General features: G+C 39.0%; 1 protein-coding gene across 1 annotated transcript in view; it reads right to left on the minus strand.

Annotated features, from left to right (window-relative positions):
* Positions 1 to 2,711: 2,711 nt before the first annotated feature.
* LOC139981224 (uncharacterized) overlaps positions 2,712 to 23,535 on the minus strand; it is a 59,434-nt gene continuing 38,610 nt past the window's right edge. Inside the window, exon 3 of the mRNA XM_071993444.1 lies at positions 2,712 to 2,853. Coding sequence (XP_071849545.1) covers positions 2,792 to 2,853 — 62 coding nt within the window. The 3' untranslated portion in view covers positions 2,712 to 2,791. The remainder of the gene's footprint in view (positions 2,854 to 23,535) is intronic.

Genomic DNA, 23,535 nt, shown 5'->3' on the forward strand with positions numbered 1-23,535 from the left:
ACTGGAATGGAGAATCAAGAAGTTAGTTTACTGTGTATTCTTGACCTACGTTTGGCGTTTGATTCAATTGATCACAATGCCCTATTTTCACTTTTGAGAAATTGGTATGGTTTAACTGACCAGTCCCTTGGTTGGTTCACCAGCTATCTCACCAACAGATCCCAGTCTGTTTTGATTAGAGAAAAGCATTCCGACAGACTTCCACTTCCTTACGTTGTCCCACGAGGTTGTTGTACTGGTCCTGTTTGCTTTCTATCCTATCTTTCATCAATGTTTGATATTGTGTCGACACATCAAAAGTTATACTGATGATATGCAGGTTTACAAGTCTTTCCGTCCTGGGGGTAAAATTGAGTCTGAAGCAACACAAAACTTAGAAAATTGCATTGATGATATTAGAGGATGTCTAACTCTTAAATGGCTAACTGTTTGAATGATGATAAAACTGAAGTTATGTACCTTGGTTCAACACAACAGCTCGCAATGTGACGTAAGCAAGACATCACCGTAGGTCAGAACAAAATTCAATGTGTTTCTTCCGCTAGGAACCTTGGTGCTCTGTTTTATGTGGAACTAAACTTTAAAAAGCACATCAACAGGATTTGCCACACTGGTTAATTTAATCTTAGGCGAATAAGGGCGATAAAGCCATATCTTGACCAAAGTTCAGCTGTGACCCTGATTAATGCATTCATTTCGAGTCACTTAGATTATTTCTATTCTCTTCTATACGGATACTCTAAAAAAGTTACAGCATCTTCAGAAGTCTGCAGCTAGAACTATGGCTGGTATTACTTATATAAATAATCCAGGTTCTCTGTATTCTATACTCTCTACACTAGCTGCCAGTCAAAGTATAGAATCCTTTTTAAGATATCTGTATTGGTCCGCAATTGTTTGTCCGGGAACACCCCCGTGTACCTGAGTTAATGCACTGTTCACTATGCCCCTACCCGATTACTACGCTCTAACGCTGCTAACTTGCTCCGTATCCATAGGTGTAAAACTGAAATGGGTAAAAGGCGCTTTGAATATTGCGGCCCCTATATTCGGAACTCGCTTCCCCTAGTAGACACTCGTAATATCACAGATCTAGCTAATTTTAAATCTAGCATAAAGACTGTCTATTTTAACTTAGCTTTTGTTGGTTACTTGTAATGTCTTAGTACAGAGTATGTTTTATTACTGGTGCTTTATAGAAATACCAAAGAAATAAGATATGACTCATAATTGACAAATAATGTTTTAGAAAACATAGAATAATTTTCGGCAACCCTGGGACCTTCGTCAGCAATACTTGGCAGTCGAATGAAAGTACAAACTGTAACACAATGAAAGTATGACACTAAATAAGTGTACACTCTAAAACCAACCTGGTGAGAGTTCACCAGGAACTGGTGAAAATTTCACCAGGAGCTGTGTTTATATGCCACACTCCATATCCTGGTTGTTTTCAACAGGTTTTCTGGTGAATGAGATTTTAACAAAATCCTGGTAGACAAATAACCAGGAAATCCTGGCTAAATTTCCTGGTTAGATTTTTCCTCTATCCTAGTTAATATCAAAGGGTATTTCACCTCATTTCCTGGTTAAATTAACCAACATCTACTGGTAAATGTGACAGCATCCTGGTTAATTTCAAACGTATTCCACCTCTTTCCTAGTTAAATTAAACATTTCCAGATTGATGTGACTACTATCCTGGTTAATACCAATGGGTATTTCACCTCATTACTGGTTAATTCACCATTTTCCTTGTTAATACTATTAGGTATACCACCTTATCCTCGATTAAGTTGCAATGCATTGAAATTATGGAAAGGCAAAACATAAATTATAAAACAACATTATTAATGCTACTGAAAGTTTATTTGTGTCTCCTTACTTTTGAATTGTGAGTAAATGAACATTCGCAAAATAGTTAAATTAATTCCTCAAATATTTATACCATGAATATCTATAAGAAATGCAATACTGAAGTCAAACTTTTGAGGACATATGTTTCACATTACCATCGTCACTTGAAAAGATTTTACTACGGAACAAGAATTCAACAAAATTTGACTTAATTAAAGGTCACGTGCTATGATTGTACTAGGGCAAATGGACCCTTTCCTGTCACCTAATAAACTTGATCAAAGCCTCTCTCGCAATAACCTTTTATGTTACCACAAAAACCAGCCCTGTAGCAGTATAAGCTACTTCTTTTTTTTAACTAGATAGGAAAGTCTTAAAAGATCTATGTTCACATTGTCGTTGATATAAGGATGACCTATTACCAAATTTATTTTATAAGTTTAATTATTTAATTATTGGTAATTAATTCATATTTCTATTTTAATTACCAATATTTATTACCACTTTGCACTGGCAAACCAACTGGAACATCTTTAATTAATCATTAACTATTAAATCTATAAGCAAGGCTCTGGAAGACAATAATTAGGTTACCAACGATACCATTAATGGTTTATTCATTAGCTCCTCCTTTGACGTCACATTCATGTGCAAACTAATTTAACTCAAATACAAAGAGGGAATTGTAGCTTATAATAATCACAAGAAAGATTACTTTGAAAAGATTTTGAGAATGACCTTGCGCATTGAATTCCTGAACACCTATATATGTCTCTTTATCACAGGTCATCTTTGTCCAAGTTTAATTGAAGTTGTAGAAGCGGGTTTTTTTCAATTGTGGACAGACAGATGGATTGCTCATAAACAGCTACAATCACATTCCTGATGTGCATCGCCCAAGCCAGAGATATGCTTCTACTACTGCAGAGCTGTATTACTTAGCAGCCTCTCTCAACTTTTCACCTCCTCCAGGTATTGTGGCATGTTTGTACAAATCTAGGAAAGGAATGAAGCAATTAAAGTATTAAATGATGTGTTAACGAACTAGGATGAAAAAGAGGATTAATTGCTTTTTTTCAGACTATTAGTTTGTACCAAATATTTTTTGAAAACCCTTTTTTTCTTTATCAGTTCCGGTTGTAGAAAATGAATAAATTTCATTAGCCTGTCTTTTATAGCAAATGCAGTAACAGGCTGTGTTGGCAGCCAATAAAGGATCACAATTCATCACGGTGGTTTTCATCTGATCTTTTCCGACGAACAAAAAAAATTCAGACTTCAGTACACACATCCTGCGTTCATTAACTTTCATAATAGGCAAAGGTCAAATGTGTAAAATTGCAGTACACGATAGTTGCTTGGAGCAAAATGTGTCAATATAGTGTTTGTTACTTAAACCACTTCAAAAACCAAAAGGTATGGTATAGCGTCAAGATTGGTTTTGTTCTTGTCATTTTACGGTACATGAAGGTAGGAGCACTGAAACATCTCTGTCAAAGCGATTTCTCTTCATTTTAGACTAGTTTGGTTTTCGCTTTGCAAAGTCCTGCCACTTCTGGCTGGCACGCCAGTAAATTAATTGATGCAAACAAGCTGCAATCATAGGTGTACGAGGCGGGGGCAGGGGGGCAGAGTGCCCCCAAATTTCCAGAGGACAAGAAATTCGGGCAAAAGTCCTGAAAAATTCGGGCAGCCTAAGAGGAGAAAAAAAATATATAAATATGTAGTAGCTTGCCCGAATCTTTTTCATATTTTTGCCCAAAAATTCCGTGGAGAGCGTTCTGTGTTATTTGTTTTGTGACATTAATATTAATATAGGCTTAATGATTTTCTTTATTTAGCATTATGATGCCCGAATATTTCCGTGTAACACCACCGTAAGCGCAGCTCATCTGGGCTACCACGCTTTTTGCACTATCGCCCAAAATAATTAACAGTGAACGCCGCTAACAATCGTGTTGACAAGCATGCATGGAGATTAGCAGTCTCTGAAGTGAAAAATCGCAGAAAACATTTTTTTCTAACTAGTCAACTGTATGCCTGGACATCCCCGACATGAGTGTATATAAGAAACATTTTCTTTTTGGATGGTGGGGGGGGGGGGGGAGTGCCTACAAGCCTAAAAGTACAGGTTTATCATATTCTTTGTTATTTTTTATACTTTTTTGTGAGACAAATTGCAGTCTCACCCGACACAGCGACATTTTTCCCGCCTACGTGTCGTTGAACAATGTATGTTTTTCTGGGGGTAGCTGAGTACTGTGTTAAAATAATAAATACCGTAATTAAATAGGAGTTCAAAAATATACTGTCCTAGTTTTCCCCGTCAAAGTGATGTTACCATTTTTTCTTCTTCTAATTTACCAAATTTTTTGGGAAGTGTAAATTTCTAAACGTGAGATTATAAAATAAAGAATGTATAGATGCAACTTGCAAGGCCTCAGAAGTGCCATTTCCGGCAATCTGAAAGGCATATTTTGCCTAAAAAATTTGTGTACGCTACGCGCCAACCGATGGTGGTGCTCCGCTTAGATAGTGTAACGGGAAATTTCGCGCACAAAAGTTTCTGCCCCCACCCCCCAAAAAAAAATTCGAAATGGTCCCGTACGCCTATGACCGCAATAGTACATCTAGTGCACCTTACTATGTTGACCTTCCCCAAAACAATGAAGTGACAAGAGAAAATGCCAAGTTCTTCATGTCATCTGCAAGAAAAGATTTGTGAAATTGGTGTAAATTTGATAAACTAACGTTACTTTGGATATTGTATCAGAAGGTAAAAACAATATAGGAATCACATATGATAGTCAGTAGTCATAGTAAAATGATAAGATGCTACTACTGAATGAAGCATATGAACTCATTCTCTGCTTATAAGAAAAGACGAAACTTAAGCGTTATCTTATATTTAATATATTGTTGTATGTGTAAACAATTAAATTTAATGTATATATAATTTTTTTTTATGTTGCTGGTGGACTTGGATTAGTGCACTGTTGGATTTATTGTGAATTGTATTTTTTTAAATTTGGGTATTTTGCTCAGTGGCATTCACACTTTAGGTGGGCGGGTACTGTCACAGTCTGTTACCCTGTCTAATAATTGCTTGTTGATTATATATTTAGCCTTCTTCCATCCGTAATAGAGGGGCGCTCTCCAGCCGACTACGCCAGAGCCGTATATAGAGCGACTCTGGACTACGCATGTCCAAATATTAGGTGACAACATGTATTTGCATTACGAAATTCCTGCACCTGAGTATTTAATCATGCCTGGAGAGTGATCCCCCATTGTTAGTCTTGTACAGCGTTTGATTATACTCTTACATTAAGGTGACATTCTTTCCCTTTTGTATATGTGCGTTGGATTGGTTTGGCAGTTTTGAATAAATATCTTTCTTTCTTTACAGAAAACCACAACTTCTTCTCGAAACACCAAAATTCATTCCAATCCTTTGCACGGATAATTGAATTTTGTTTGAAACCAAATAAATCATAACAATCAACCGCAAGTACATGTTAACAACAATTCCATTACAGAGATTTTCATGATGTAATAAGTTAATGGTAATTTCCCAACTTCTTGTGATTTGATTGGCATATCATTGTCTGCATGGATTCTTGCGTCAATAGTTTTCAATGAACACAAAGGATGTTAAAATGCAACTACTTGTAACTATATGGTAACTAGTGTATGGCAACTTCGCGCTGCAGAATTTGACAATATAATTTTGTTCTTGTATACAAGTTACAGCTTACATCATTTGTTTTTTTTTTGTGCACAAGCCAATAATAGTCAGGGGTCATTATAACTTAGCATTGTGCATTCCTGTAGATGTACTTTAAAGTGCATGTTTTCATGGAGGTCGGTAGGGACGCAAGTTTTTCTGAGCGGACGCAAACATTCTTATGACGTGTAAACTTATAAATCTTGGTAAAAACAATGAGTGTAGAGTTATAGAAATTGTATGTGCATGACACTGTTCATGATTAATCATGTTGGGTTGCGGGAATTTCTGGTATTGAAAAATGATTTATGTATTCGTTTCCGATTATTAACAGAAGCAGAGTGTAAGCCCAAGGTTAACAGCATGTACATTGCAGCAACATAAACTAACATGCGGTATGCCAACATGCACAGTATAGCACTGCATACAGGGGCGGCGATCTGTTTCAAATATTGGGGGGGGGGGGGACATTTGCTTGGATGCAGGCGAATTACTATATAAGCGGAGCGCCACCATTGGTTGGCGCGCAGCGTACAAGAAAATTTCTGGTTTTGATAGCCCCCCAGATCACCGGAAATGGCACTTCTCGGGCTTGAAACTGACCAACCAGATGTACACTTTTGCCTGAGAACAAAGTTTTTCCTAATAGTTTTTTTTTTATTCATAACCTTTTTTCAAGATTGTCACCAGTCACACATCATGTTCGACCTCATTGCATCTCCTGTGGATCATTGCTTTTTTAGGTAATTCTACGTAACGCCCCACAATCAGCCCTACTTTTCAAGGTTTTAAGCCCATTATTTGTTCAGAATTTGAATAATAAATTCACTTCAAAACATACCCATAATGTTGTACAAAATTTCATCTATGGACAACCAATATAGAAAAAAAAACCTCAACCCCTAACAGACCGGTCAAAATTGCACGAGTAGAGGGAAATATGATGAAGAATGTTGGTCAAGGAATTTTCGAAAATTCAGACACAGTTAAATTATTGGTGTACAAATATTAAAACCTCTTATAACGGCTACTATAAAACTTCGATATCATAAAAAAAATACCCCAAAAATATGCTCGAGGGGGAGGGCGGTCTCCACCCTTCATCCCCCCTCCCTTGGCTACGCACCTGCGGTTAGAAATCTTGTAGGAAAGAGGCCAAATAGAAACCCGGTGAACCCATATCGATGTGGATCATATACGTACTTACACAAAGATGCAAACCAAATTTCATTACGGATGCGGTCCGTCTAGCTATTCATTTCGAAAAAAAGTAAAAACTTACTTTCGGTCATATATATAGTAACAAATTGTGACACGGTTAGACAGGCGCCTTGCGAGGAATTTGCCAAGAGAGGGGCAAAGCTTGTACCCACTTTCTAAGCGTATCGTATCGTAATTTTGGCCGAAAATGCCTCCCAGATCGCTGGAAATGGCACTTCCCAGGCCTTGTAAGTTGCATCTAAGCATTTTCTATTTTGAAATTACTAGCGATGTCATAAAAAAAATACAAAACATATGCTTAAAAAAACTATGCCACCAAATATTGGGGGGGATATTAGATACTATATCCCCCCACCTAAAATATTGGGGGGGACATGTCCCCCCCCCCCGTCCCCCCCCCATGATCGCCGCCCATGACTGCATACATGTTGTACTCCAGCTAGTTTGTCATATGTGCGTGTGGCCGTGAGGTAGTAAGGAAGTGTGGTTGCGGCTGCCAGGGCCTGTAGTGTATGAAGTATACGGTACTTTATACGTAACTATTAGTTCATATATACAGTATCCACATTCTGTCTTTACTGAGTAACAAAACGTGGTAACTACAAGTCAGCTAATGTGTAGAATATACCCCTCATTACGGAATGTACCAACATGTGATTTATTACTTACGCTGTTGCTAATATGAATTGGGGTGATACCAACAACATGCTATTATTTTTTTCGGGTCAGATTTTGATTTTAAAGTGTTGAACACTTGCGGCAAATTCTAGTCGTCTGTAGGACAACCTAAGCAGTATTTTATGTTGTCCGAAGTGAATTTTGGTCGAGTCTTGGACGATCGGACGACTGTAAAATTTGAGCCCTGATAGCTATGATCACAATAATTGCTCTACTGTCTGCACTAGTTAGCTTGAATGACTTTAAGCCGGGACTCTCTAATTACAATACAGAACCAGCTGCAGCAGCTAGGTCACTTCTATTTCTTGCAACCATTTCATAGTCTCAAAAACTGGTCACATTTGACACACCTCAACTAAAGAGATTGTTCACCAGTTGCCTTTTTTATATGAAAATGGTATATAAATTTGAATGGCAAATCAAATCAATAAGCATATCAGTATTTTGGTATGGAGATATTTTACTTCTACTTGACAGTAGTCAGTTACATTACATTGAACAGTGCTTACCATCCCAGGGCTAAGTAAACTGCAGCCAGCATTTTTTTCATGTTGTTTGCAAATGGTATTGGAAGGCTCAAGCTTGTGTTTCATTTACTGTAATCTTTCATGGCTGTTAAAGCTCCTCTTGGGACAAATCTTCCAATTCTTCCAAAACAAAATGACACATAACAGCAGAAAAGGAGCTATTAATTTCTGCACCTAACAGAAGCTGGTCACATATGTTAGAAAATATTTTAAAAGTAAAACAAAATCTATTCTATCAAATCTATCAAATAATATCTATATAACCATGCCTCTGTACGATAGGGCAGTGACATCTCCAATGAAAACTGTAAATGTGTCCCGTTTTGAATGTTCAGAAAATCAATGCCATAAGGAGTCCCTGCTATGTTCAGTTTATTGGGATTTACACCAATTTCTTGATCTGCTGTGCCTAAAATGGAAATATAATCTGCCTAACTTACAGTGTTTCAAACCTACTTCGGGGGAGTATAATCGTAGTATAAGAACAGCAATGAGATGTAATAATCCAACAATTCATATTCATGTCTGTTGTATATTGTAACCCAACAACATCAGGAGTGCAAAGCTGTGCATGACCTATACAGTTAGGTGGTGTGTCATTTTTACATTTCTTATGTGGATAAAAGTTACTTGTTACTAGGCTTAACGTTTTTTTTGGGGGGGGGAGCAGAATGGCTTACCGAAGTGATTAGGCATTGTGAAATAATTTTGGAGGATGGAGAAGAATAGGCTAGGTCTAAGTACGTCAGTAAATCACAAAAATTGTACGGTAGGCCTGCTGCCATTTACGGTAAGGATATGGCGATTCATTTTCATATAGCGTCTAGGCTTAGTCTGTTAGGTATTGCCTTCACAAGCTTTAGCTGTCTAAAGTAAGGTCATGGATTCGAGGATAATTCTGAGGATTAAGGGAAGAGGTTAAATATTGAGTGCAGAAGGACAAAGACAGGACGGTGTGGAGAAAAAAGGTGGAAGAGAGCTAGGACAAGAGCGGTGAATAAGGGGGATACAAGGGGAGATAGAGGTAGGGGGAAATGGGACATACGGCTCAGAATCGGATGAATGAGGAAAGGGATGAGGATTCGAATTTCCACCTCAGGGAGACACACAACCCTGTATGTTTGAGCCAGAAACAGACGAATCTGACGACGATGACAGCCATGCAGGTCGAAGCAGCAGTCAATGACGTAATGCCACCTAATCGCTTGGAGAATCTAGACTGGTATGAAACGAAAACAGTTTATATGCTTGTGTAGAATAGGTGTTTTCCCGCTGTCACGAGTATGATTGACACAAGTCTAACGACTTTCGTGCAGCTGGATTAATTTACCGATGAATATTCATTTGTTGTCTGTTTTGCTTACGAAGTTTGCTTTTGTAACTTTCGACATTCTAGTATGCCTTTTTTAATTCAATGATTGCTCCACGGGCACCAATTGAATTTGTGTAAGTCTTTGTTTAGATTACTTTGCATAAAATGCAGGTAAAGGGTCAGTATGAATAGGCCGGGTAAGCAGGTCAGGGCGTGATATTCGTATTTGGTATACTACTCTGTGCAAGGGGTGCTGGGTGCACCACAGCAGTTACTCGTTGCAGTTGGACGCGTTGTCCATTGGGTGACGTTAGCCCTCAGGATTTCACTATTAGGATCGTCGGCGACCTAGTATATGTAGGGGCAACTTTAGTTACCGCTGATTAATTCGTTGTTATATATATCTTGTTATATATCTTAAAGGACCTGCCGATACCTGTAAAAAAAAACGGAAACTGACCGAATTCCAAATTTTGCCCTGGTTACGAGAATTGAATAAAGCTACTCATAGTGAAGACACACGCCATCCGAGTCTTTGTGTTGTCCAGTCGAATCATTTAACCTTACCCGTGACACCCCACACGAAAATTTCATTTGATCGTCACGCAACTACAGTTTTATTTGTTGACTGTTAGAATGCGACATTTTGGGACTCCCCCTATACCTTTATGTGATTATTTTGCGGTCTTTTAATTGATTGCCCTATTCAGAATACTTGCTGAATGACAAGGACTTGGCATTTGCCTTACTTGTATTTTAGAACAAACAATTTTTTCACATGAATGATTAACAATGGCTATCGGCAATGACGCTCACTTATATTTAAAGTGCTCAACGAACCCTAGCTTTAGTGTGGCAACACCTCAGGTGTAACAGTTGTTGGTACGTTGGTACAGTAGTTTCTATTTCGTAGACCGTGCTGGTTAATACCTGACGTCAACAATTAATCTGCATAATTCAACAGTTTTCTGTTAAGTTTCAAGCTGCCTCTTGGTTCCGTTTTGTTCCTCCTACCAACAGACGTAAGTGCGTTCTCTCCTTTTAGTGGATCCCTACATTTGTCACCAGCCTAGTGCACCATCTATACCAACACATCCAAACACTATCAGGCAGAGAGATAAGTTACGCCAGCTAACTGTATTTGTCAGTGAGTATCGCCCAAACCAAAATAGTAGCCTGCATAATTTTATATGTTTAAGCTGGTTAACAAATGTTTGCCGTGGACTCGTTAACTTACTTTTGTTAACATTTTGTTAATTTATTTTTAAATATAGACCTACTTCAATGTTTGTAGAGCCTGAGTAGTTGAAATTCTTAGATCGTGATGTAATGGTTAGAGCAATTGTAGACTTATCAACCGCTTTGCAACTTTTATACTTCATCCTAGTTAGTGATACATAAAAAATGTATCAAAATTAATGTCGGTGAATAACGTGATGTGATACTGCACAAGTTTGATTCCCCGACAGCCTACAGTACAGTCTTTAATGATAATCAGTGAGAGAAATATTGATGCAGGCATGACACACAGAATAATAACTCTGAAATTATGCTGCATGCGATCTGTAGTCAAGTTTATGACCCTTTTTTAACACATTACCATAACCTAAACATAACCACATCTGTATTCAATTTAAATTTTGGCACTGTCTAAATTCTCGCCTGATGTCGACAAGAACAATTCAATGTTTATCATTTGGTTAGATTTTTTTGGGAATTAAAGATGATACGTTAAATAGTCGTTGGCATTAATAAATTAAAATGTTATAACTACATCGTATTTATATTATAATTAATTTGAGAACGATCCATTGTACGTATATATTTTAACAGTCATTTCAACGTTCTGTGTCAGTCTCAAACACCTATACTGGAGACACAACACTTTCAGAACCGATAGTGTACCCCACAATAATGGAAAACGGTAACAAATGTATATATGCTGTAAAAGCATATATGCTGGTCTCTCGTTCTAGACTCACGAGACACTCCTGCTACCTACTGCTGTCTCCATTTCTATTCTGTCTTTCCTTGGTAGTTGGTAAAAATACCACAACTGTTTGTTCTCGTCTGCTCCTCCTTTAGTCTAAACTGTTACTAGGATTCCTATATCTAGTAAACCGAGTAAAATAAGAATTAAACCAGTCTGTTTTCAAATTCAGTTTACTTCCTTTCAGAATTCGATAGCATAGTTGCCAAGATCCAGGTAATTCCTATAATATCATGCAAAGAACGTTTGAGACCTTTTCTAGGCACTCACTATGGCATGTTAAAATTTGGATTAATACTGACGGATGACCTTTAAGGTCTTTTACAGGGTAACAAAAGCATAATTTCACAAGAGTTGTGTAACCGTCCATTCTGCAGACTGAAAAAGATTTTTTTTAGCAATTGTTACGCCTATAAATCAAGAACTGCTTGTTAGCCACCGGGTGGGTGTAACGTTGAATTTAATTTTACATTCAGGTGATATATATTCAGCGATTAAATTCACGGAAATAAATCAAATGGTGACTAAATACACTTCTGAATCATAAAGGCGAAGGTTTTAGATCTATAAATACCTTAAATTACACCATTTCGTCTTCGTATAGCTTAAGATTGCATTGTTTGGGATAAGTTCTAAACTTGCTCTTTCCATGACGTGTACGTCACCATTTCATCCCGACACAAAAGCGAGTAGTTCTTAGCTGCTTTATTTCTCACATACATGTCAAGGATTCAGTTGGACATAATTAAAGAGGCCATGACACGAAAAATCCAACTAATGGAGAGTAACTTCCACTGAATCTATGAGAAAATATATGTTCAAAACTATCCTCATCACCTTGAAAACCTCAAGGACTAATTAGTAATTAACGTTTTGATATTCGCATCCGAAAATAGATATCTGAGAATGCGATTTCACAACAAGAAAATGATGACGTCATGTTAGGAACACAAGTGCCAAGCCCAGGCATGTACCGGATGCGCGACGATCATACCGTTCCATATACACGAACATTTGCACTGAGAGCACAACCACTGTATTACGCTATATCGTTAGAAATTTCAAGTTTGTTTTACAACTGTTTTAAACTATCCGAGAGAAATGCCGGTCCGTTGTGTTGTTGGGGGCTGCATAAATATCGTAACCCATGCAATTAGCCTTCATCCATGGCTGAAGGACGAATACAACACGGCAATTATGACCAAGTTAGTGCGCAACACCAGCGCTGATTTCACTGTGCCTAGCCAGTATGCAGCTCCGTATGAAGCGAACACTTCACGGGAGCATACTACGATCCCTCCTTTTTGTTATGAAATAAAACAAATGGACTTTAACGGTTCGACATAAAAGAGTCATTCTTCTGTCAAGTAATCACAAAAAAAAAACTACTCTGAAGACCAGATCGGGGAACAGGAAACCTCCAATGGGGCAAGTGGCGACCCTTAGGAGGTAGCGCGCCTAGCTCTAGTAGGTACTAGTATTAGCGTTACTACACTGAAGTCGCAATAGACGAAGAGATTTAACTGTATCATCTAAATTAACACCCCCTTCGTTGCTCTATTGTATACTAATAAGCTATGAGGTTAGCTTCAGAAGTGATGGGTTACATCTTCCTGTGAACAAATCTCAGTGCCCCAATTTATTTCTGGAATATGCTGGATCAGTTAGTTATAGCAATAATTTCTTATTCCTATTCCAGGAAAACCATTTTTTATGTTGTGGAGGGAGTGGGGGTAATGGGGATGGGTCAAAATAGGAAGACAAAAAGATTTTATTCCAAAGGGTGTTTAATTAAATCTCAAAGCGGTTTATTATAAAGTCACAGAGCCAAAAATTCACACAACGTAGTTCAAGTCTTAAATCATTGAACAAAATTTATTCAATATCAGTTCTAGACAGTCTTTCTGGACAATCTGATCAAGCCTGTGACTAAACTAACACAACAATCATTGTATTATATGACATAAAAGTAAAACTGTACTTTCCATAAATGTTATCATTCTTAAATTACACTAATGTAATGTGTGACATCAAAAGAGGTTTAAAGAAAACAACTTACATGAATTTTTTTTTGCTTTAAGCCTACAAAGCAGTTGCATGGCCATCGCTATCAATCGTTGTTGTGACAAATTAATTAGAATAATCCAGAAGCAAATACAATAAAGGGTTATTTAAACCAAGAAACACTGCACGAAGTAACTCACATGCAAAAATGTTACCCAAGCACGACGACACGTGTTCTGTTTGATGTGTGTGTATTTGATGTCTATTTTCTTAGACACCTGCAAATACTTCTAGCCATGCGGAATACACATGATCTGCATAGTGAGTATCTGTTGTGCCAAAGCATCCCATTCTGATAAGAAAGCTCTTACACCCTTGTTGCAAATAATCAAAGTCTTGCTATATCTGTAATTATAATGCAATGACATGAACACACAGGTTAGCTGTACTTACATTGACTTAAACATATGAAAAAAATTAAGACATGTAAGACTCACATACACCACGGAGATATAAACTACAAATCAGAGACTTGCCATCTACAACATAGACTCTATAGGATATGTTTAGAATAGTGTACAATTATATGTTGTACAGTCCCCTGGTTTGGCTTTCATGTTTTGAAATTTAGAAGATGCATGCACTTTAATTTAACTGAATTTCACTATCTCAAAAAAATTGCCCTAATATAAAGTTGAAAACTTCAGAAGTGGCTTCAAGTTATGCTTCCACACTTGGCGGAGAGTAAGTGACCAATCTTTTGCGAAGATAACTCACTTCAGATCATTGCTTTAAAAGGAGGAAGTGTATGGAAGTAAGACAATATGGTTACTTCAATGGTTCCAGTGACATCAATTAATTGAGGTCAATTGACCTCTACATGCATAACTTGTACATGGTATCAATAGCCTTGCAACTAATTTTGCATGGAACTTTTAACTTGATGGCATGAGTCGTAGTTTAATATAAGGCAAAATGAAGCATGTCTGTACCAAAAACTGTTTCGTTGCTCAACCTGTGTGAAGCTGTAGGTTCTCTCATATCCAGGGCTCATTTTAAGGTTTTCATTCGGACAACCTTGCCGTCATATTTGAATGTCCGAAAGATTGTTTGCATGTATAATGAAAGCACCAAGAAATACTGCTGGAGTTGCCTTACGTGGTACTTCGCACACACAGTAGGCAATAGAGTTACTGAATATCTGCCCATGGACTATTATGTTATAGTCACGTACGCCATGCGATTTTCCAACACTTGGGAGTTTTAAAATGGAGCGCCTTGCGAGAGAGTTGTACGTAAGTAATACTTCAATGTATAGCATGTGAATAAACGCAATAGGTATTGCATGTAGTGAGAAAATTGTTAGAGCTAGACTAACCACTCGATTGAGTTCAAATGCGGTTGTATTTCAAGCTCAATGGAACCTTTCTGTTAAATTTAATAACGTACGGAACAAGTAACGTTTATGTTTTACAGTAGGCCTAGTGCATACAAGCGATTCTACTTTGTTTAGAACTTTGGATTTTCTTTCGGATGTTATACTAATCTACGTTTGAGACTATCATCACTATTGTTATTGTGCAAGTTTGACAGGTAAGTGAGCACATTCATACAGCACTCTGTATAAAACCCGCCAACAACGTGATCTTGTGATTTACGTTACTTTGGGTCAGCTTGCGAGTTACCTCTTCAGATATTGCAAAATCATTGCGAAATCGTCGCAAATTTCGTACAAAAAAAGTAAACACGAGGTGAAGTAATCAAGAAACACCATGATATTCATTATCTATTTATGTCTTGAACATTACGCCGGAAAAGTAAACTAAAATAACAGTTATGCTGACACGAAATGCACGCACAGCTCCGTACTGAACAATGCACAACAGAAAGGATCATCACAGTGGCGTCATTCACTGACTTGAGGGCTGTTCAAAGTCGTTGCGGTGTTTGCAAATTCCTAAATTCGTATCAATTACGAAGACGAAAAAACGATGTTTTAATTCCCTTTTTGATAACTTTCCGGTGTGCTATTTGAAAAATTAAAAAAAATGTTGCTTGGTAACGTATAAACTACATTATATATGAAAAGGAGATTTTTTCTGTCACTATCGTTCTACTTGTAAACAATACGTCAGAGATCACATAATGTCTAACCTACTTAAAAGAAAAGACGACGTTAAGCGTAAGCTTACATTTAATATAATTTTGTATGTGTAAACAATTAAATTCAATGTTATATATTTTTTGTATTATCTGGCGTTATTTTTGTATGATTAAAAAACTAAATTTAATGTTATATATTTGTTTTTTAATGCTGGTGCTGGACTTGGATTGGTGCACTGTTGGATTTATTGTGAATTGTATTTTTGTTAAATTTTGTTTTTTTGCTCAGTGGCATTCACACTTTTGGTGGGCGGGTATTGTCACAGTCTGTTATACCCTGTCTAATAATTGCTTGTTGATTAGATATTTAGCCTTCTCCCATCAGTAACACAGGGGCGCTCTCCAGCCAAATATTAGGTGACAACATGTATTTGCATAACTTAATTCCTGCACCACAGGTGCCTGTTGTATATATTTAATAATGCATGAAGAGTGTCCCCTATTGTTAGTCTTGTACAGCGTTTGATACTCTTACAATAAAGTGACATTCTTTACCCTTTTTGGTTCCTTGCTTTAGCAAAAGGAACCTATGTAGTCAGGTTTGCGTGTGTGTGTGTGGGTGTGTCTGCGTGTGCATCTGTGACACTTGCGTGGGAAAGTTGGACTAAAGTCAAACTTGGACTATAGATCAGCCATATGGAGAAGGTGTGCCCTATTGTTTTTGGTGCCCACAGAGGTCACCAAAAAACGAAAATATTAAAACTGCAATAACTCCCAGTGCCAATGTGCGACAAGGTGGATATTTTGGGAGAAGTTGTGAACTGGTTAGGGGAACATTCATGTGATCCAAGGTTACCAAAGGTCAATTAATGATGAAAAACCTAGTATTTTTGCGATAACTTGAGAACGAATTGTCTGTTAGGGCTGGGAGTTGCTTCAATGTAATCCAATTGTCGACCCGCATATGGGTGACCCTTGACCTCAATTTGACCATTAAGTGTTTTGGGGATTTGTACAGTTTTGATGCTATTTTCATATTTTAAAGGTACCTTCTGATTATAAATGTCAATATGTTGACCCCGTGTGACCTTCATGTGCGAAGTTATATAGGGTCAAAGTTTTCGGTCGGAGTTAGGATGGCTGTACAGACTTGTCGTGCAGGTTTTTTTTTTTTTGGAATCAGGAGATCAAACTACATCTGAAACCAAGGTCAAAAGGTCAAAGGTCACATTAGAAATTACTGTGCTTATTTTGGGAGGAACCGGGCGAGAAAGAAAATGTTTGGTTTTGATGCTAGATTTGGATATCAAAGGTAGGCCTACCTGCCGATCAAAAATGTCAATAGGTTGACACCCGGGTGAGCTTTGTGTGTGAAGTTATACGAGGTCAAAGTTAATTTTCAGACATTTAATGCAATAACTTCCAGTGCCAAGGTGTGACACAGTTGATAATTTTGGACAGGTTGCAAATGGTTTAGGGGAATATTTTCAAACTTAATGGTCATGAGATCCGAGGTCACCAAAGGTCAATTAATGTTAAAACACTAGAATTTTTTTTTTGGGGGGGGGGGGAAATGGGCAAAGAAAAAAATGTTTGCATTTTTATAGTTTTGATGCTATATTCACGTCTCACTGATGAAAAATGTCAATAGGTTGACACCCGGGTGACCTTTGTGTTTTAAGTTATATGAGGTCAAAGTTAATTTTCAGACATTTAGTGCAATAACTCCCAGTGCCAAGGTGTGACACGGTTGATATTTTGGGACAAGTTGCAAATGGTAAAGGGAAATATTTTCAAACTTAACGGTCATGTGATCCGAGGTCACCAAAGGGCAATTAATGTTTAAAAAAAGTATTTTGGGGGAGAAATGGGCAAAGAAAAAATATTTGAATTTTTACAGTTTTGATGCTCTAGTTAGGTCTCAGCGATCAAAAAATGTCAATTGGTTGACCCCCCAAGTTCAAAGTTAATTTTTAACATATAATGCAATCAACTTCCAGTGCCAAGGTGTGACACGGTTGATATTTTGGGACAAGTTGTGAATGGGGTGGTGGAACATTTTCAAACTTAACGGTCATGTGATTTGAGGTCACCAATGTTATCATATCTGTTGACCCGCTTGTAGGTGACATTACATTTCTTACATTTTCGACGCCATATTTAGATCTCAAAAGTGCCTTCCGATCAAAATCCGATCACAATTTGTGATCACAAAAGTGTTTATGGTTACATGTAGGACCACAATTACTTGGACTATTTGAGCCCAATCTTGCTTGATAATATTATGTGTATTGTCATATACCCCTACGCAAGGAACCACAGTGCCCTTGGGCTCTTGTTGTATATTTGCGTTGGATTGGTTTGGCAGTTGAGGAAGAGAGTTAAAAAGGGAGCACATAAAGAGAGAGGAGGAATAAAGAGCAGAAAAACATTTTACCTGTTCACGTCTCGATTTGTACTTGTTGTGTAATAAATGTACAGGACCCTTTTCGGCCTTTTGGCTAAGATCATGTATAGTATCTGTTCCATTTCGAGGGGAATGGTCATGCACACCTGACGATGATCACACAGTCACAGTCCCGATGCCAGGGGACTGAGGTTGGAAGCGGATCAGTAGTTCGGTAGTTAGACTTTTCCTTAAAAAAGTACAGTGTACAGGAACCTGCCACACAAGTACACACACTCACAGCTAGGCCTATGAAAAACATAACAATTGTTTGAATGAATATCTTTCTTTCTTTTCAAAAAACCACAACTTCTCCTCGAAAGAACCAATCCAATCATTTGCACGGATCATTGAATTTTTTTTGAAACCAAATAATAACAATCAACCGCAAATACGTAGTTAACAACAACTCCATAACAGAGTTTTTCATGATAACAATAGTCAATGGTGATCTAAATTTCTTGTGATTTGATTCGGATATCATTGTTTGCATGGATTTTTGCATCAATAGTTTTCAATGAACACAAAGGATGTTGTTAAAATGCAACTATATGGTAACTAGTGTATGGCAAACTTCGCGCTGCAGAATTTGAAAATAAATTTGTCGTTGTTGTATATTAGTTACAGCTTACATCATTTGATTTTTTGTGTGCACAAGCCAATGATAGTCAGGGGTCATTATAACTTAGCATTGTGCGATCCTGTAGAGGTACTTTAAAGTGCATGTTTTCACGGAGGTCGGTAGGGACGCAAGTTTTTCCGAGCGGACGCAAACATTCTTATGACGTGTTAACTTATAAATCTTGGTAAAAACAATGTGTGAGGGTTATAGACATTGTATGTGCATGACACTGTTCATGATTAATCATGTTGGGTTGCGGGAATTTCTGGTATTGAAAAATGGTTTATGTATTCGTTTCCGATCATTACCAGAAACAGAGGGTAAGCCCAAACGATACAGCATGAACATTGCAGCAACATAAACAAACATGCGGTATGCCCATATGCACAGTTTAGTACTGCATACATGTTGACTCCAGCTAGTTTGTCATATGTGCGTGCGGCCGTGAGGTAGTAATGAAGTGTGGTTGCGGCTGCCAGGGCCTGTAGTGTATTAAGTATACAGTACTTTATACGTAACTATGTACAGTATCCACATTCTGTCTGTACTAAGTAACAAAACGTGGTAACTACAAGTCAGCTAACGTGTAGTATATCCCCCTCATTATATACGGAATGTGAATGTACCAATATGTGATTTATTTCTTACGCTGTTGCTAATATGAATTGGGGTGATATCAACAACATAATATCAATTTTTTTCGGATTTTAAAGTGTTGAACACTTGTGGCAAATTCTAGTCGTCTGTAGGACAACCTATAAGCAGTATTTTATATTGTCCGAGGTGAATTTTGGTCGAGTCTCGGACGATCGGACGACTGTAAAATTTGAGCCCTGATAGCTATGATCACAATAATTGCTCTTCTGTCTGCACTAGTTAGCTTGAATGACTTAGAGCCGGGACTCTCTAATTACAATACAGAACCAGCCGCAGCAGCTAGGTCACTTCTATTTCTTGCAACCATTTCATAGTCACAAAAACTGGTCACATTTGACACACCTCAACTAAAGAGCATGTTCACCAGTAGTCAGTTGCATTACATTGAACAGTGCTTACTATCCCAGAGCTAAGTAAACTGCAGCCAGCATTTTTTTTCATGTTGTTTGCAAATGGTATTGGAAGGCTCAAGGTTTTGTTTCATTAACTGTAATCTTTCATGGCTGTTAAAGCTTCTCTTGGGACAAATCTTCCATTTCTTCCAAAACAAAATGACACATAACAGCAGAAAAGGAGCTATTAATTTCTGCACCTACCTAACAGAAGCTGGTCACATATGTTAGAAAATATTTTTAAAGTAAAACAAAATCAATTCCAAAGGTCTTTATTTTAGTTTGTACCATGTTTAAATACTTACCAGTTTATATCTATATAACCATGCCTCTGTACGATAGGGCAGTGACATCTCCAATGAAAACTGTAAATGTTTCCCTTTTTGAATGTTCAGAAAATCAATGCCATAAGGAGTCCCTGCTATGTTCAGTTTATTGGGATTTACACCAATTTCTTGATATGCTGTGCCTAAAATGGAAATATAATCTGCCTAACTTACAGTGTTTCAAAACCTACTTCGGGGGAGTATAATCGTAGTATAAGAACAGCAATGAGATGTAATAATCCAACAATTCATATTCATGTCTGTTGTATATTGTAACCCAACAACATCAGGAGTGCAAAGCTGTGCATGACCTATACAGTTAGGTGGTGTGTCATTTTTACATTTCTTATGTGGATAAAAGTTACTTGTTACTAGGCTTAACGGGTTTTTTTTAGGGGGGGGGAGCAGAATGGCTTACCAAAGTGATTAGGCATAGTGAAATAATTTTGGAGGATGGAGAAGAATAGGCTAGGTCTAAGTACGTCAGTAAATCACAAAAATTGTTCGGTAGGCCTGCTGCCATTTACGTCAAGGATATGGCGATTCATTTTCATATAGCGTCTAGGCTTAGTCTGTTAGGTATTGCCTTCATAAGCTTAAGCTGTATAAAGTAAGGTCATGGATTCGAGAATAATTCTGAGGATTAAGGGAAGAGGTTAAATATTGAGTGAAGAAGGACAAAGACAAGACGGTGTGGAGAAAAAAGAGAAGAGAGCTAGGACAAGAGCGGTGAACAAGGGGGATACAAGGGGAGATAGAGGTAGGGGGAAATGGGACATACGGCTCAGAATCGGATGAATGAGGAAAGGGATGAGGATTCGAATTTCCACCTCAGGGAGACACACAACCCTGTATGTTTGAGCCAGAAACAGACGAATCTGACGACGATGACAGCCATGCAGGTCGCTAATCGCTTGGAGAATCTAGACTGGTATGAAACGAAAATAGTGTATATGTTTGTGTAGAATAGGTGTTTTCCCGCTGTCACGAGTATGATTGACACAAGTCTAACGACTTTCGTGCAGCTGGATTAATTTACCGATGAATATTTATTTGTTTTCTGTTTTGCTAACGAAGTTCGCTTTTGTAACTTTCGACATTCTAGTATGCCTTGTTTAATTCACTGATTGCTCCACGGGCACCAATTGAATTTGTGTAAGTCTTTGTTTAGATTACTTTGCATAAAATGCAGGTAAAGGGTCAGTATGAATAGGCCGGGTAAGCAGCTCAGGGCGTGATATTCGTATTTGGTACTACTTGGTGCAAGGGGTGCTGGGTGCACCACAGCAGTTACTCGTTGCACCACAGCAGTTACTCGAGAGTTCAGTGCAGTTCTCGTGGAGTGCGGACGTGTTTCGGCTGCTCTCCACCTTTCGTTGACCACACATTTATTGTGTTTTTACGTTGGCCCTTCATTAGTTTACAGTTTGTTTTAGTGAAGTTTGTGTGTTTTGGGTTTGTTTCGTTTTGGTTTGTGTATAGGTGCGTGGCTTTGCCACACCCCTAGCTGTCATGGCAGCTCGCCGTGACAGCAAAATCGTATTGTTGAGTTTTTCGGGGGAGGCTAAGGTCGTCCCCGTACAAGTTTTTTCAGTTTTGCGTTCTGTTGGTTTAAAGGTCCCTGGAGAGGTTGACGCGCTTCAGCGTAAACCTCTCCGGGGTATGAATTGTTTTGATGTACGGTTTACCTCGGAGGCTGCCCGCGTCCGAGGCGTCCATGTGTTGGAGGGAGTTGAGGGACTGAAGGTCACACCGTATGACAGTTTGGTGTGGGTGACAGTCCTCCATCTCCCTCTGGACATGTCTGAACAGGTTGTTGTGCGGACACTGGGGCGTTTTGGGAAAGTGACCGGCTACGAGGACCGGAATTCCTTGAATGTAAAGGTGTCAAGACCGGGACTAGACGAGTTAGAATCGAACTCAAGTCCGATATCCCCTCTACCTTGTGGGCTAATGGGCACAGGGCCCACATTGCATACCCGGGCCAGCCTCGCACTTGTTGGAGGTGTGGGCTGGAAGGGCATGAGGCCAGGTTGTGCCCGAACAAGCGGTGTAGCCGCTGTTTACAGGTTGGGCATACCCTGGCCGAGTGTAAAGGGGATATCGTTTGCAACTCGTGTGGGAAAACGGGCCATCTCGCCCGTTTATGCCCAGACCGCTCATACGCCGCGAGAGTGGCTACGGGCGTGGTTGCAGCGGTCCCTGTCCCGGCCTCTGACACCGTACCACATGATGATCCTGTCATCGCCCCAGTGTCCGACACTAGCGCCCCGATGGAGGCTTTGTTCCCCCTTTCGTGTCCGACCTCTCCCCTGATCGAACTTACCGAGACTGCCAGCCTGCCCACTGAGGCAGAGCAGGACAAAACGGCGGAGATGGTACTAGCGGAGTGGCACGCGGCGCAGGATGCCGCTTGTACTGGTTCACCGGTAGCTACGCCCGCTATCGGTGATACTAGTCGGGCCCCGAGTCAACCGGCCCAAGAGACATTAAGTGGCCCAGATTCTGACTCGCCAATGGAGGACTGCACTACAGCCTTATTAGTTGTGGCTAAGGAGTCCTCCGATTGGTTTGATGAGACAAAACAGGCCACTGATCTCATTGACTCGAGTGGCCCTTCCACCCTACCCGCAGCAGCTTCCGCTATACCGGACACGATGGTCGCTAGTGGACCTCCTGTTCCTGACAGGGAGGTCCACTCGATCAAGGTTGACGAGGAGTTAAGAACTCTGCTCCCTCGTAAGAAAAGGGGGAATACTGTTAGGGGCTTGAAAAGACCCGTATTGGGAAAATTTCGCAGGTAATGCGCAAGCCTGTCGTCTGCTATCGGGACGGCGTACCCCGGATGAATTTTGGAGTTAGTTAGTTGTTTGTGTGGGGTGGGGGGTTTGTGCGGTCCTTACATAATATGGGTTGGGGGTTTTCTGTTTGTGGTTTGGTGTTGGGTTTTTGGGGCTGGTTTGTGGAGATTTATTGTTTTGGTTCTGTTAGCCTTTGGGTCCGTGTCCTTTTCACGTCACGTTAAACGCTATATTTTATACATTTGTGGGTAAGTGAGAGATTTCTGTTTGTGGGTTTTCAGTTGGGTTTTTGGTGGTTGTTAAACAGACTGGGATTGTTTTTGGTTTTGTTGACCTTTGGTCCGTGTCCGTTTCTTTGCACGTAAAAAGCACAGTTACTCGTTGCAGTTGGAAGCGTTGTCCGTTGGGTGACGTTAGCCCGCAGTATTTCACTATTAGGTTCGTCGGCGACCTAGTATATGTAGGGGCAACTTTAGTTACCGCTGATGAATTCGTTGTTATATATATCTTGTTATATATCTTAAAGGACCTGCCGATACCTGTAAAAAAAAACCCGAAACTGACCGAATTCCGAATTTTGCCCTGGTTACGAAAATTAAATAAAGCTACTCATAGTAAAGACACACGCCATCCGAGTCTTTGTGTTGTCCAGTCGAATCATTTAACCTTACCCGTGACACCCGCACACGAAAATTTCATTTGATCGTCACGCAACTACAGTGTTAATGCGACACTTTCGGACTCCCCTACCTTTATGTGATTTTTGCGGGCTTTTAATTGATTGCCCTATTCAGAATACTTGCTGAATGACAAGGACTTGGCATTTGCCTTACTTGTATTCACGTGTAGAACAAACAGATTTTTCACATTGA

This window comes from Apostichopus japonicus, chromosome 15 (assembly GCF_037975245.1).
Source record: "Apostichopus japonicus isolate 1M-3 chromosome 15, ASM3797524v1, whole genome shotgun sequence".
NCBI lineage: Eukaryota > Metazoa > Echinodermata > Holothuroidea > Aspidochirotida > Stichopodidae > Apostichopus > Apostichopus japonicus.